The sequence below is a fragment of the Monodelphis domestica genome, chromosome 2 (genome assembly GCF_027887165.1).
Source record: "Monodelphis domestica isolate mMonDom1 chromosome 2, mMonDom1.pri, whole genome shotgun sequence".
In the NCBI taxonomy this organism is placed as follows: domain Eukaryota; kingdom Metazoa; phylum Chordata; class Mammalia; order Didelphimorphia; family Didelphidae; genus Monodelphis; species Monodelphis domestica.
This window is the reverse complement of record NC_077228.1, coordinates 485,717,344-485,729,700: the sequence shown is the minus strand read 5'-3', so window position 1 is coordinate 485,729,700 and position 12,357 is coordinate 485,717,344. Positions and strand designations below refer to the sequence as shown.

General features: G+C 38.1%; 1 protein-coding gene across 4 annotated transcripts in view; it reads left to right on the top strand.

Moving 5' to 3' along the window:
- The window catches only part of DENND2C (DENN domain containing 2C), an 89,738-nt gene extending 79,063 nt beyond the window's left edge, over positions 1-10,675 (top strand). For all 4 annotated transcript variants that reach the window (XM_016429100.2, XM_016429099.2, XM_056819238.1 and 1 more), the window contains exons 13-19: positions 2,740-2,888; positions 3,419-3,596; positions 3,962-4,003; positions 4,841-4,946; positions 6,866-7,105; positions 7,675-7,761; positions 9,091-10,675. In XM_016429100.2, the coding sequence (XP_016284586.2) occupies positions 2,740-2,888; positions 3,419-3,596; positions 3,962-4,003; positions 4,841-4,946; positions 6,866-7,105; positions 7,675-7,761; positions 9,091-9,122 (834 nt within the window). In that variant the 3' untranslated portion in view covers positions 9,123-10,675. The remainder of the gene's footprint in view (positions 1-2,739; positions 2,889-3,418; positions 3,597-3,961; positions 4,004-4,840; positions 4,947-6,865; positions 7,106-7,674; positions 7,762-9,090) is intronic.
- Positions 10,676-12,357: the final 1,682 nt, after the last annotated feature.

The following is a 12,357-nucleotide window of genomic DNA, read 5'->3' as shown; positions in this document are numbered from 1 at the left end:
AGGTGAGGGAGAATGAAGTCCTAGACAGATGACAAAGACTAGAATGGTGACTGTTTTTTTTGTTTCACAGTGAACACAAAAGATATTACACAAGAAGAATCCACAGAATGTGGTAACTGATAAAATATAAAGGAAAGAGAAGAGACAAGGATGGTTCTGAGGTTGACATCTAGAGGAAGCATGGTGCCCTCAAGAGAAATGGGAAACTCTGGAGGAAAAATAGAATAATAAGAAGTTATCAAGGAGAGAAAGCTATAGATGTCTTATTTCAAGAGACTTAATTAGCACTCAACATGTTTAAATAAATTCACACCTAAGCAATTACTATCTGAACCTACACTTTTGAAAGTGTAAAATGGACAACAGATTTAGAAATTATTTTCATGAAAACATACCTGATGTTAATGAAATAATCCTTCATCCAAAGGAAGCTATAAAAAGATCAACTTTAAAAAAAAAGGAAGGGGATGGATAGATTTTCTCAGAGAGCCTGATAAACAGGTTAAAAACTTACAAAAATACTTGTGAATAGATACTTTGCTGAACAAGAATAAAGGCTATAAGTAGATAACACTGAATTTGTCAGATGTAACCAAAAGATATTTACCCTCTAGATGGAGTTTATTAAATTGCTAAAATGTGAAAAGGCCCTTTATACACAACCACTACATCAGCGGTTCTCAACCTCTCAATTTGTAGCAATGAGAAGACATAATGCATATCAGGTATTTACATTCTGAACCATAACTGTAGCAAAATTGCAGTTTTGAAGTAGCCGCCAAAATAATTTTTTGGTTTGGGGTCACTGCAACATGAGGAACTGTATTGCGGGGTCATGGCATTAGAAAGGTTGAGAACCACTGCACTACATGAATACAACTAACAATACACCATCAAAAATGGAACAAATAGCTATGATCATGCGTATTTTTAAACTGAAAATAGAGGGATTTATGATGGCAGTTCAAGATTGGGTCATTACCAGCAGAAATTATAGAAATGTTACTTTAAAGAGCCCTAATTTGCTGATCAGTCTATATTTTTTAAAATAACACAGCACATTGTTACAGGCTGCAAAAAATCAATTGCCCAAAGCCAGATGATCTGGTGGATATAATTGGTTCATCATCTTTCATAAAGTAACAAATCCTTATGTTGCAAATGCAGACTCTAAAATAACCTTTAGAATTCAGCAAATAAACTGTACTGGCACTGGAACAAAACATTTATGAACAATGCTTTTTTGGGGGGAGGGGGACATTTTTTAAATTAAAAGACATTTTATTTTTCCAATTACATGTAATAATAATCTTCAACATACATTTTCCAAAAGTATAAGATCCAAACCATCTCCCTTCCTCTTCCCCCCCCCCACTCAGAGGTGATAAGCAATTTTATCTGGGTCTTACATGTATTATCATGCAAAACACAATTCCATATTGGTCATTATGAGCAATGTTTTTAATGGAAGTTGCTATACCAGATATTCAGAATATCCAAGTTATGTAGAATTAAAAGCTTTCTGAATATGAGACCCCAGTGAAAGAAATTTTTAAAAAATTATCTTACTGTCTGCTACTTGAGTTCTCCCAAAGCAGTTTTCAGTGAGCCTAGAGAGGCTTAAATCCTCATACTTCATTCCATTACAAAAAGCAGGTATTTTATTCTCCTGGGCAAAAATCCAAACAATATAAAATATAAATGAATAGGTCCCATTTCTATCAGAATTACATTAGAACATGAATACAAGAAGAATAAAGCACAACAACATTTATAAGGCACTTTAAGATTTATGGGGTACTTTCCATCCATGGTCTCATCTGATCCTTGTGACAGCTTGTAGTGCCTTTATCACAGGGTGATTGTGAGGATACAAAGGGAGAACTGTACAGGGTAATGCTGACCATCTTGAATGTGAGATATCTACCACTTTAGGCAGGTGATGTTAAAGGAGACAAATGAGGGCTGGCTACATAGATCGTCTTCAGTGTAGAGATCAGTAAATACTCAGGTAACAGGATAAGGTCACCGAGGAAGAGCACAGATAAAAGTGAGGGTCTCACACAGCCATGATGTGTTAATGATGATTAAGCAAAGAAGACTGAGAAAGGATGGTCCAAAGGTTAAGAGGAGAGAACTGAAAAGGAGGAATGCTTTAGAATTTGAGGAAGGAGTGTCTAGGAGGGAGGAGATGGTGACAGTGCCAAAAGCTGCAGGGAGGGCAAGAAGAAAGAAGGCTAAGAAAAGGCTCTCAGATTTAGCAGGTAGATGACTGCTATTAACTTGGAGACAAGGGACCCAGTGTGGTGAGAGGGGTCAGAAATCACATCACAAATGGTTTAAAAGATAATCGAGAGAGTAGAGGAGTGTAGATGACTTTTTCCCCAGAGTTTGGCTGTGGGGGAGTGATATAGGACGATAGCTTGAGAAGCTAAGTGCCTTGACTGATTTCTAAGATAGTACAATCCTAGACCCAAGAAGGCAGTAGACACCCTTCTATATTTATAGAACTTTAAAATCAGATAATGATTGATTATGAAAAATAAAAATTGTATGGAATCTTCCTGGTTGTCAGAAGGAAGAGATGGATTTAGAGCAGGAACATAAAGTAGTGGATTGTGAAGCTAACACAGGAAGCCTTGAAAGAGAGACTTATCCTTTGTATTGTTGATAAATGTAGACATATTAAAATTAGAATATTTTTGTATCATCTCATCCAACATCTTCTTGTCTTCACAGTCAATTGAACTCTGCCGACCGCTTGATTCTAGGCTTGAACATGTTGATTTTGACTGTCTATTTAAATGTCTAAGCGTATGTCACCTCATCCGAGTCTGTGCCTCACTCCTTTTGGAAAGAAGGGTTATATTTGTTGCCAACAATTTGAGGTAGAAAATTAATTTAATACTCAACTTTACATTTCTTTTTTTCTTTATTCTTTTTCCTTAATCTGGGCATTTAATTAAAAGAAAATATGTATATGCAGTTAGTCAAGCTAATTAAATTATTTGAGAATTAGGCGATCTAAAACACTGAATAATCCAGAAGTAATATAGGTTTGGCTTTCAGTCTCTCTTTTTTGCAGCTGACATGGTTTTCTAATTGGTTTTGTTTAGGCAATTTACATTAGTTTGTGTTCTCTGAGCATATAAATTTATTATAAGGTTGGTGACAGAAGAGTCTAGAATGTAAAGTAGAACTAATTTTGAATTTAATTCATAATTAAAATGAAGAATTCCATTATAAATTGAATTAATTTGAAATATAAAGTCAAATGTAATTGAATTCACAATTTAAAATGAGAAATCAGGAATGGATCTGTGAGAATAAGAAGCTAACTATAACTTCTCTTTTTATGTAATATTTGTATGGGCCTCCATGAATCTGTGTGACACTGTTTACTTTCTCCTCTGGCCAGCACTTTGTCTAAATGTGGCCATGCTGTGGTGGCCACACTATATCCCTTCACCTGGCAGCATACCTATATCCCAGTCCTTCCCGTCTCCATGATTGACATCGTATGCTCACCCACCCCATTTCTCATTGGCATCCTGTCCTGCTCCTTACCACTGCTCCAGGATCTGCCCATTGAAGAGGTAAGATGGGAAAATGTTTGTTAAATATTCAACATATGTGGAAACCCTTAATGTATTCATCCTACAATTTTAAAAAATTATACCAACCTAAGAATATTTTAACATGGGTATGTACAAAATTGTGTCATGTTTGCAAGAGCAAGTCAAGCTTGTTTTTGTGTTACATCAATAGGACAGCCTGCTGAAAAGGAAACTGGCTCAAAACCCAAGAAATACCTTGAGCTGACTTTTAAATAGGCAAGAACTTTGAGTCACTTTTCTGAAAACTGTTCCCACTGTTTGTAAAAACCATAACCCTTCTCTTGATTCAGCAGATTTTATGTGAATGACTCCAGCTTAACCTGCCTGACTCCTTTCTCCACTAGGTGCTAATCGTGGATCTCTGTGCAGACAAGTTCTTGCAGGAGGTGAGTGACATGGGGAGATTTCATAATAATGTTTGGGGAGTCAGCTTTCAATAGATCTTATATAGAAAAATGAATTTTCTTAAAGGAACAGACTCAGGTTAGACTTTGAGCTCTTCCACATGCTGTTTTATTTACATAGAACATCAGGCCTGGAAACAAGAAGTCCTGGGTTCAAATCAAGCCCTAGACACTTCCTAACTATGTGACACTGGGCAAGTCACTTAACCTAGTTTTCCTAGCCCTTGTCCTTGTCATAGAGTTGTTAGTAACACAGAAAGTAATGGTAGGAAAAAAAGTTACAGCCCATCATACAAAGCTAGTTTGAGAAAATGGGGCTGCTTTTCAGAAATCTAACCCAAACAAGGGAAAAAGCTTGAAATATCGTCGTCAAGAAGGAAGTCGCATCTTGCACTGCCAGCCTACTGAAAGTCGCCTAATTTGTGTTAGGATGTAGATTTCTGACAGTGCATAAAACTAAGTCAAAGTGTTACTTAATAGTTCTGGCTCAATTTTAAGACCAACCAGCATTTCAGAGTTTAGCTGCATTCATCTGGAGGACACCTTTCTTACCAGATCAGCACAGATCATGAGACTTGTGGATGGAAGCTTATTTTCAAAGTAAAAATGAGGTGATGATATTGGCTGATTTTTCTGATTGGCATTAGTAGTTGTTATATTTTTTGGTTTGAAGGCTGCTTGGTTTAGGAGAAATAGTCTTCCTTGTGGCAAAAAATAAATAAATAAATTTTAAAACACTCTGCTTTTTCTGGGTCTCAATGGTGTGTGTTTGAGTTCTGAACTAGAAACCCATGCACAAACCTATTGTTGTCTGTTTAGGTTTCTGATGAAGATGAAATTCTGCCACCAAAACTCCAGGCTGCTCTGGTGCAGATTTTGGAAGAACGGAATGAAATCTTGGCTCAAGAGCAGAGTACTCCACAAGGTAGAAGAAAATGTGTTTGGCAGGGGAAGTTAGTTGGCTCAAAGGATTGAGAGCCAGGCCTTGAGACTGGAAGTCTTGGATTCAAATATGGCCTCAGATACTTCCTAGCTATGTGACTTTGGGCAAGCCACTTAACCCCCATTGCCTAGACCTTACCACTCTTCTGCCTTGGAACCAATAGACAAAATTGATTCTAAGATGGAAGGTTAAGGGTTCAGAAAGAAATAAGATAAGACATAAATGCATGAACAGTAAGAAGCAGTACAGAACCTTGTGCCAGATTCTGGGGGAGGCTAAAAAGGTTAAAGAGATATAGGGAAGGAAAAGGTGAGTGCTGATTAATATAATCCTCATAATATAATGTAATTTCTCCAGAGCAGGCAAGGACTTGAATTTGTCTTTTAAGTACAGGATCAGGAACAACTAGGTGGCTCAGTGGATAGAAAGCCAGGCCTAAAATGATAAGTCCTGAGTTCAAATGTAGACTCAAACACTTCCTAGCTATATGACCCCGGACAAGTCATTTAACCCCCACTGCCTAGCTCTTACTGCTCTTCTGCCTTGGAACCAGTACACAGTAGTATAGCTTCTAAGATGAAGGTAAAAAATAAAGTGTAGGATTTGGGTTCGTGAACAGCAGTGGAAATGCATCCTGTTCAATCAACAAATCAAGCAACCATTTATTAAAAGACTGCTATATGTGAGGCACTATGCTAGGTACTAAGGATATAAATAGAAAAGAGACAATCCTTGCTCTTAAGGAGCTTAAATTCTAATAGGGAAATATAATACATATAGAGTAGTAATAGCCAGGAAAGAAAATCTCTGGTGTAGGCAGTCAGAGAAACTGTGCAAAGAGGCACAGAACAGCAGATTATTGTAACCTTTCCAGTAATGAGAGTAGTACTAATTTGATTATTGTTGTCAGTGGCACCACCAAGGGGGAAGATGGGTGGCTCAGTGGACTGAGAGCCAAGCCTAGAGACAGGAGATCCTGGTTCAAATCTGGCCTGACACTTCCTAGGTGTGTGACTGGGCAAGTCACTTAAACCCCATTGCCTAGCCCTTACCACTCTTCTGCCTTGGAACCAATGCATAGTATTGATTCCAAGATGGAAGGTAAGGGTTAAAAAAAAAAACAACCAAATACACTACCAGGCTAACTAAACCTAAGTAAGCATCTTTTCTTGACTTCTCCCTCCCCATATCCAATCTGTTGCCAAGTCCTCTTGATTATACCTTTACGATATCTCTCATACATGACCTCATCTCTCCTTTGACATTGCCACCATCCTGGTACCTCAAGTATGGACTGTTATGATGGCTTATTGATGCCTGCCTCAAGTCTCTCTCCACTCTACTTCATCCTCCACTGTTGTCAAATTAGATTTTTCTAAAAATCAGGCTCAATGAAGTCACCCATTTATTAAATTCCAGTGGCTCTGATATTCAAAGCCCTATATAACCTAGCCCTCTCCTATCTTTCCAGTCTCTTTATACCTTTCTCACTACTCCCCCTTCCCCAACATGTACTTTTGGGAGTCTGGTGAAACTGGCCTTTCCTCTGAAATTTTCTCTAGTTTATCTTATGTATATTTTATTTGTACAGTCATTTGGGTGTTTCCTCCTGTATTTTGCTGTGAGCTCCTGGAGAGGAGCAACCGTATTTTTGCCTTTCTTTTCTGTTCAACAACAAAGTTGTTGGGAGATAACTTAAAGCAGTGGGTACAGACCACTTGTTCAAGAAATCTGGCTGCTGTCTATTCTAGATTTAGTATAGGGAAATCAGAACTTATAGAGCTTGCCCCCAATTCTTCTAATAGATACTTTTTAGCAGCACCTAAGCTATCTATCTTTCAACAAAGACTCTGCTTCTGTGTTCAAATGATACCCAAAAAATCTTGTTTTATATCTTGCAGTCGATGTGACACTCAACACCCTGGTATCTGAAGCTTTTGTCAGGTTCTTTGTGGAGCTGGTGGGACATTATTCTCTGAACATGACTGTGACAGAACGTGGAGAACGTGTATTCCAGAGAGAGCCATTCCGAAAGTCTCATACCTCACGGAGTGTGCGTCACTTCTTGGATCTGTTCATGGAAACACAAATGTTTGCTGGCTTCATACAGGACAGGGAACTTCGGAAGAGTGGGGTCAAAGGTCAGTCATTACAAACTCCTTCCATAGTCTAGTTGAAGTAGTTAAACTTGAAACATACTTGGAAAAATCCATGATTTTATTAGTATGGATCCCTCCTTTCCTCCACTAAAATCTTATTCCAGTGCCTTAGTGTGGCATAAAGGTGCCTGGAATTTTGAGGTTTGATGAGAGAGCACAAGCTGTAGTCTACTACCACACTTAAAGGGCTTTTAATATGGGTATAGTGAAGTACTTTAGGTTCTATGATTTAGCCCAACTGAGTTTGGAGAGGCTCATTATTATCTTTGTTGTTGTTTGGTCATGTCCAGCCCTTTGTGATCCTATCCAGAGTTTTCTTGGCAAGGATCCTGGAATGGTTTGCCATTTCCTTCTCCAACTCATATTACAGATGGACAAATTGAGGCTTTAATGACTTGCCCAAAACTGAAGTTCTGCAGTGAGAGTCATTTGACTCTAAGGCACAGGCTGATTTTTAATTACCTAGCTTGTTCAAAGAAAGGTAAAGTTCTCTTGCATTAGTTCACTGTTTGGATATAAGTTAGCTACAACAGTATGAATTTCCTTCATAGGCCTTTTTGAAGTTCGGGCCATCCAGTACTTAGAAGCAATTCCAGAGTCTGAACCTAGTGGGGTGAACAAGATTCTTCGAAGTCTTGGTGAGTTATTATATTTATATTAAGTGTGGATAAGAAAATCTTCCCTTATGCCACAGTCCAAAGTTACCATAAAACATTGAGTTGTGTAAAATGTCCAAGTACTATAATAGCTTAGAGAAACTGTGCTGATGCCTGTGTAATTCTGTTGAGACAACTCCCTAGTTCCTAAGTCCTGAAGTAGAACACACATCTAAGTAATAAAGAATTTTTCCCTGTCAGGCTTGGGTCAGTGGGATTCCTTCCCGAGGTGGTTCTCTGGAGCCATCTACTTCAGTGATTCTTGCCCTGGATCTTATAAAGCAAAGGATTAACATTAAGGAGACAGGTAGATGGTTCAATGGATTGGGAGTCAGGCATAGAGGTAGAAGTCCTGGAGCTGCGTGACACTGGGCAAGTCATTTAACCCCCATTGCCTAATCTTTACCACTCTTCTGCCTTGTATCCAATATACAGTATTGATTCTAAGGGGGGAGAGGGAGAGGGAGAGGGAGATAGAAAGAGATCTAGCATAGAAAAGGAATTCTTGCTTCTAGGGGAATCCTAGCCTTGAAATTAAATATTATTTTGAGTTTCCTAGTTGTCTATAGTCAATTCTTAATTATCTTCATCTATAGAACACAAGTGGAACTGATAAACCAAAATACCAAATCACCTACTCTTCCAAAGTCATTTTTATTTGGCTTTGGAATATATATTTGGCTTTGGAATATGTCCCTAATTTTACTCTGTACTAATTAGGCATACTTTAAGTCACTTAACCTCTGTGGGTTTATTTCCTTTAAAACTATGGGAATGAACTAGAAGATCTAGATACTTTAAAGTGTGTAGCACAGTGCAAGGTACATAGTAGGCACAACTTAGATGATTGCTCCCTTTCCCCCTTCCCTTCTAAAGTAGAATTGTTAATCATTTTTGCCATGAACCCCTTTGGCAATCTTATGAAATCTACAAACTCTTTTCCAGAATGTTTTTAAATATATTTTGTGAAAAGGAAACTACCCCCATACAAACCTCCCATTATCCCCCTGTTTTCCAATTCCCATTTCCTTTCCCAATAAATATTACAATTTATAGGATTACAAAGGAGAATAATTTGTATATAGCTTTTAAAAAGTTATCAAAATGTTTTCAAAAACAATTACTGATTCAAGTTAAGAATCCTTGAATTTATAAGACTCTCGGGTCTAAAATTCTGATTCTGTACTTTAGATGGGCAAATGTTAGAATTTGTATTCGGAGAATTGAGATCAACTGACTTTACAAATAAGCTTACCCCTCTGGATTATAGAAATGAATAATTTAAAAGGATGCTATACTTCTTTCTTTTAGGAAATAAAATGAAGTTTCTGCAGAAGAAATGAAAACCCAAATTTTTATACCTGAAATGGAACAGGAAATGTTGCCTGAGTCCAGGTGCCAGGATATGACTAGGATTCTACAGAATCCTTGGAAAAGCTTAAAAGGTTCAAGGAAGCAGCCAGCCTGAGGATTTTACACATCTCCTGGTTTAGGAATGACTGCAGAATTGTTGAGGGCAGTCTGAAATCAATGCTGTCTTCATTTTATATCCATTTTTTGGGGAAAGAAAACATTTCTGCTTCTTAATATTTAGACTCATTCTCTGGTGCTTGAAATATAGGGAATTTGTTTTTCTCAAGAAAATCTTGTTAAATGTTCAGTTAAAATGAACACACTAGGTAAACATGAGCCTAATGCTGAATTTTATGGTGTTAAGTGGGAATGGTGGGGAAGTGTCCTTAACTGAGTCCTATGGCAGCTCTGACACCTAGGAATAATTAGTCCAAGCTAAATAATATCTCCATGTTTTTTCATAATGTTCTTTTTTGTGGGATCCCACTTGGGTGGGTGAAGTCCTACTTTTCAACACTTTTTACTTACAGGAATCAGCATCTTGCAGTCCATTTCTCCAGAAACATGGGTATACATTCAGTCCTGTAAGATTATGGCTTTAGAGATGTTTCCTATCAATTTAAAATGGACACTTTCTAGCCCTAGATTGAATCCACCTGAATAACAAAATTTGGGTTCCTCCTAAAATTTTGTTTTGTTTTGTTTTGCTATGGAAGAGCTGAACTTCATGGGAATGAAACCTCATTATAGGGTTATACCACTTACCTAACTGGGATTTTTGCACCCAAAGCAGTGCTAGTCTTTGGAAAGAGAGAACATTTGATGGCACTATGTTTAATTTCAGACTTGGGGAATCTCCATCCAATATGGATGTGTTTAACTGGCACAAACATATTTATTCCAACTTAACAAAATCTTAGTTTTTGTTAGAATAAATTTTATTGCCACTTTTACAAGCAATGAGCTTGTGTTAATTATTTTGTTTTTTTTTCTGGCAAATTAGGACCTGCCTTCACAGCCCAGTCAAGTAGTTATACTTGTATAAATCTGAAGCAGACACCATTTAATGGCTGATGCAGTGTAACATACTTCCTATAATCTGGGCCTAGAGAGGAGAGCTAGCCCTATGTCTATTTTAAAACAGTAAGCATGTTATCCCAGCAGGGCCCCTGTTAGATTAAACATCTAGTTGCTCCTTTCCAAAACTTCACCCTCTTGTCTATTTCCAAAGGAATCCCCGATGGGAAAACGGAGTATTAATAAAACAGTGAGTGAGGGTGGGGATGGGGAGAAATAAACTAAGTTAAATATAGCAGGCTGGGTCCTGTTGGTCCCTCTGTGAGGAGACCTCCCTGCCGCAGGGATGGGGTCCAACTTTTACACCCCGTAAACTAAGGATGATTCCTTGGGCTGTTGTATTTTATTTTTATAAAGAACTATGGATCATGGGTACGTCTGTGATAGCAGAATTGCTCAAGATTTGTATAAAATATTGTTTACAGATTTTATAATGTTTCAAAAAATAAAAACATTTAAAAAGTCAGATTTTTTTTTCTTTGAATGGAATAAAAGTCACATACTTTTGGGAAGTGTTTTACTTGTAAGTAATATCTGGAATGTCTGAAGCCTGACTTTTAGGATCACAGTTTCTGAAGTAGAAAAAACATGGGAGTTTAGTCTAATTCCTTCATTTTACAAATAAGGAAGCTGAGGCTTAAACACATAAAAACAAAGTTCAAACCCAAGATTTCTTGCTTCAAATTCAGTGTGCTTCTCATTACATCTAAAAGTTTCCTTCACTAAGCATGTCTCCTTACTCCAAATACCATTTCCTGCCTCAAACTGAACCTCTATGCTGTGCTACCCTCAGGAACCCTGTCTTCTTAAATGGAGCCCAGAACCATGTTATACACAGCACAATGTTTAATAAATGTTCTTTCAAGTACTGTGGTAGAATGAGAAAGAACATGATCTAAAGGCATAAGATCTGGTTAGTAGTTTGGCTTTTTTGATTTTGCCACTTACAAGTAGAATAGTCAAACTGAAAGGAAAAGGAATTCATTAGCACTAAGATGGCAGCTTCTGAGGGTATAGATTTTGGCTTAGTTTCTTCAGGCCTGCTTAAGAATACCCAGCCCCCTCAGTACCATTCAGTGATACTTGACAGGTCCAGATTGAGAAAGTCTCTTTAAGAATTGTTGGATGCAACTTTTTATACAGTTCTGTGAAATCTAAAGAGTGGTGTGTGCAACATGGTTTTGTATTCAACTTAGTTGAGTCAGATTTTGTTATCCAGTGGTAGTGAGAAAAGAGGCAATTCAGTCTGGTTTTACAGTTAATCAGCAGCTGAATGGGCTCAGAATTTATCAATCTAACCCCCCCCCCTTTTTTTTTTCTCATCCACATTACCTACTTAACAGTAAAAGTAGTTAGGAGGTAGAAACTTCAGGTTTTGACACAAGAGTTTCCCCCCTAAGGGATGATCCTACTTCACTGGTCTCAGGCTAACAATAGACAGTTCACTTCTGGTCAGTAGTCGAGTGACTTGTCTCCAGAAGCCTTTTCCCAGATCACACCCTCTTTCCGAGGATCGAGTTCAGGACCTTCAGCTTGTGAGGCTGGCACTGCCTATTGTGCCAAAGAGTCACTCGATTTCGGATTGGGTTTAGCTCCCACCTGAAGTGGATTGTCTATTGTTAGCCTGAAACCAGTAAAGTAGGATCTTCCCCCTTAGGGGGAAAACTCCTGTGACAAGGTCAAAACCTGGGGTTTCTACTTCCTAACTAAATAAACTGGGGATTTCTAGATTTCCACGTTGACAACCACAAATGTTATGATCTCATACATATTGCAAGTCTCCTTTATAACTTATATTTGACCACAATTGGTCTAAATCTCTTTGAACTACTACTAAGTAAGCCTTGAGGGGCAACTAGGCTGTACAGTGGAAAGAGCTCCAGGGTTGGTGTCGAGAAGACCTAAGTTCAAACCAACCTCTGACACCTAATTAGCTCTCACCCTGGGAAAATCACTTAATTCTGTTTGCCTCAGTTCCTCACCTGTAAAATGATCTGGAAATAGGAAATGGCAAACCACTCCAGCATCTCTGCCAAGAAAACCCAAACGGGGTCATGAGGAGTCGGACAGGACTGAACAACAAAAGTAAAACCTTGGAGGTAGGGTCTCTCCTCACCCACCCCTACATTCTGGTAGCTCTGTCTCACA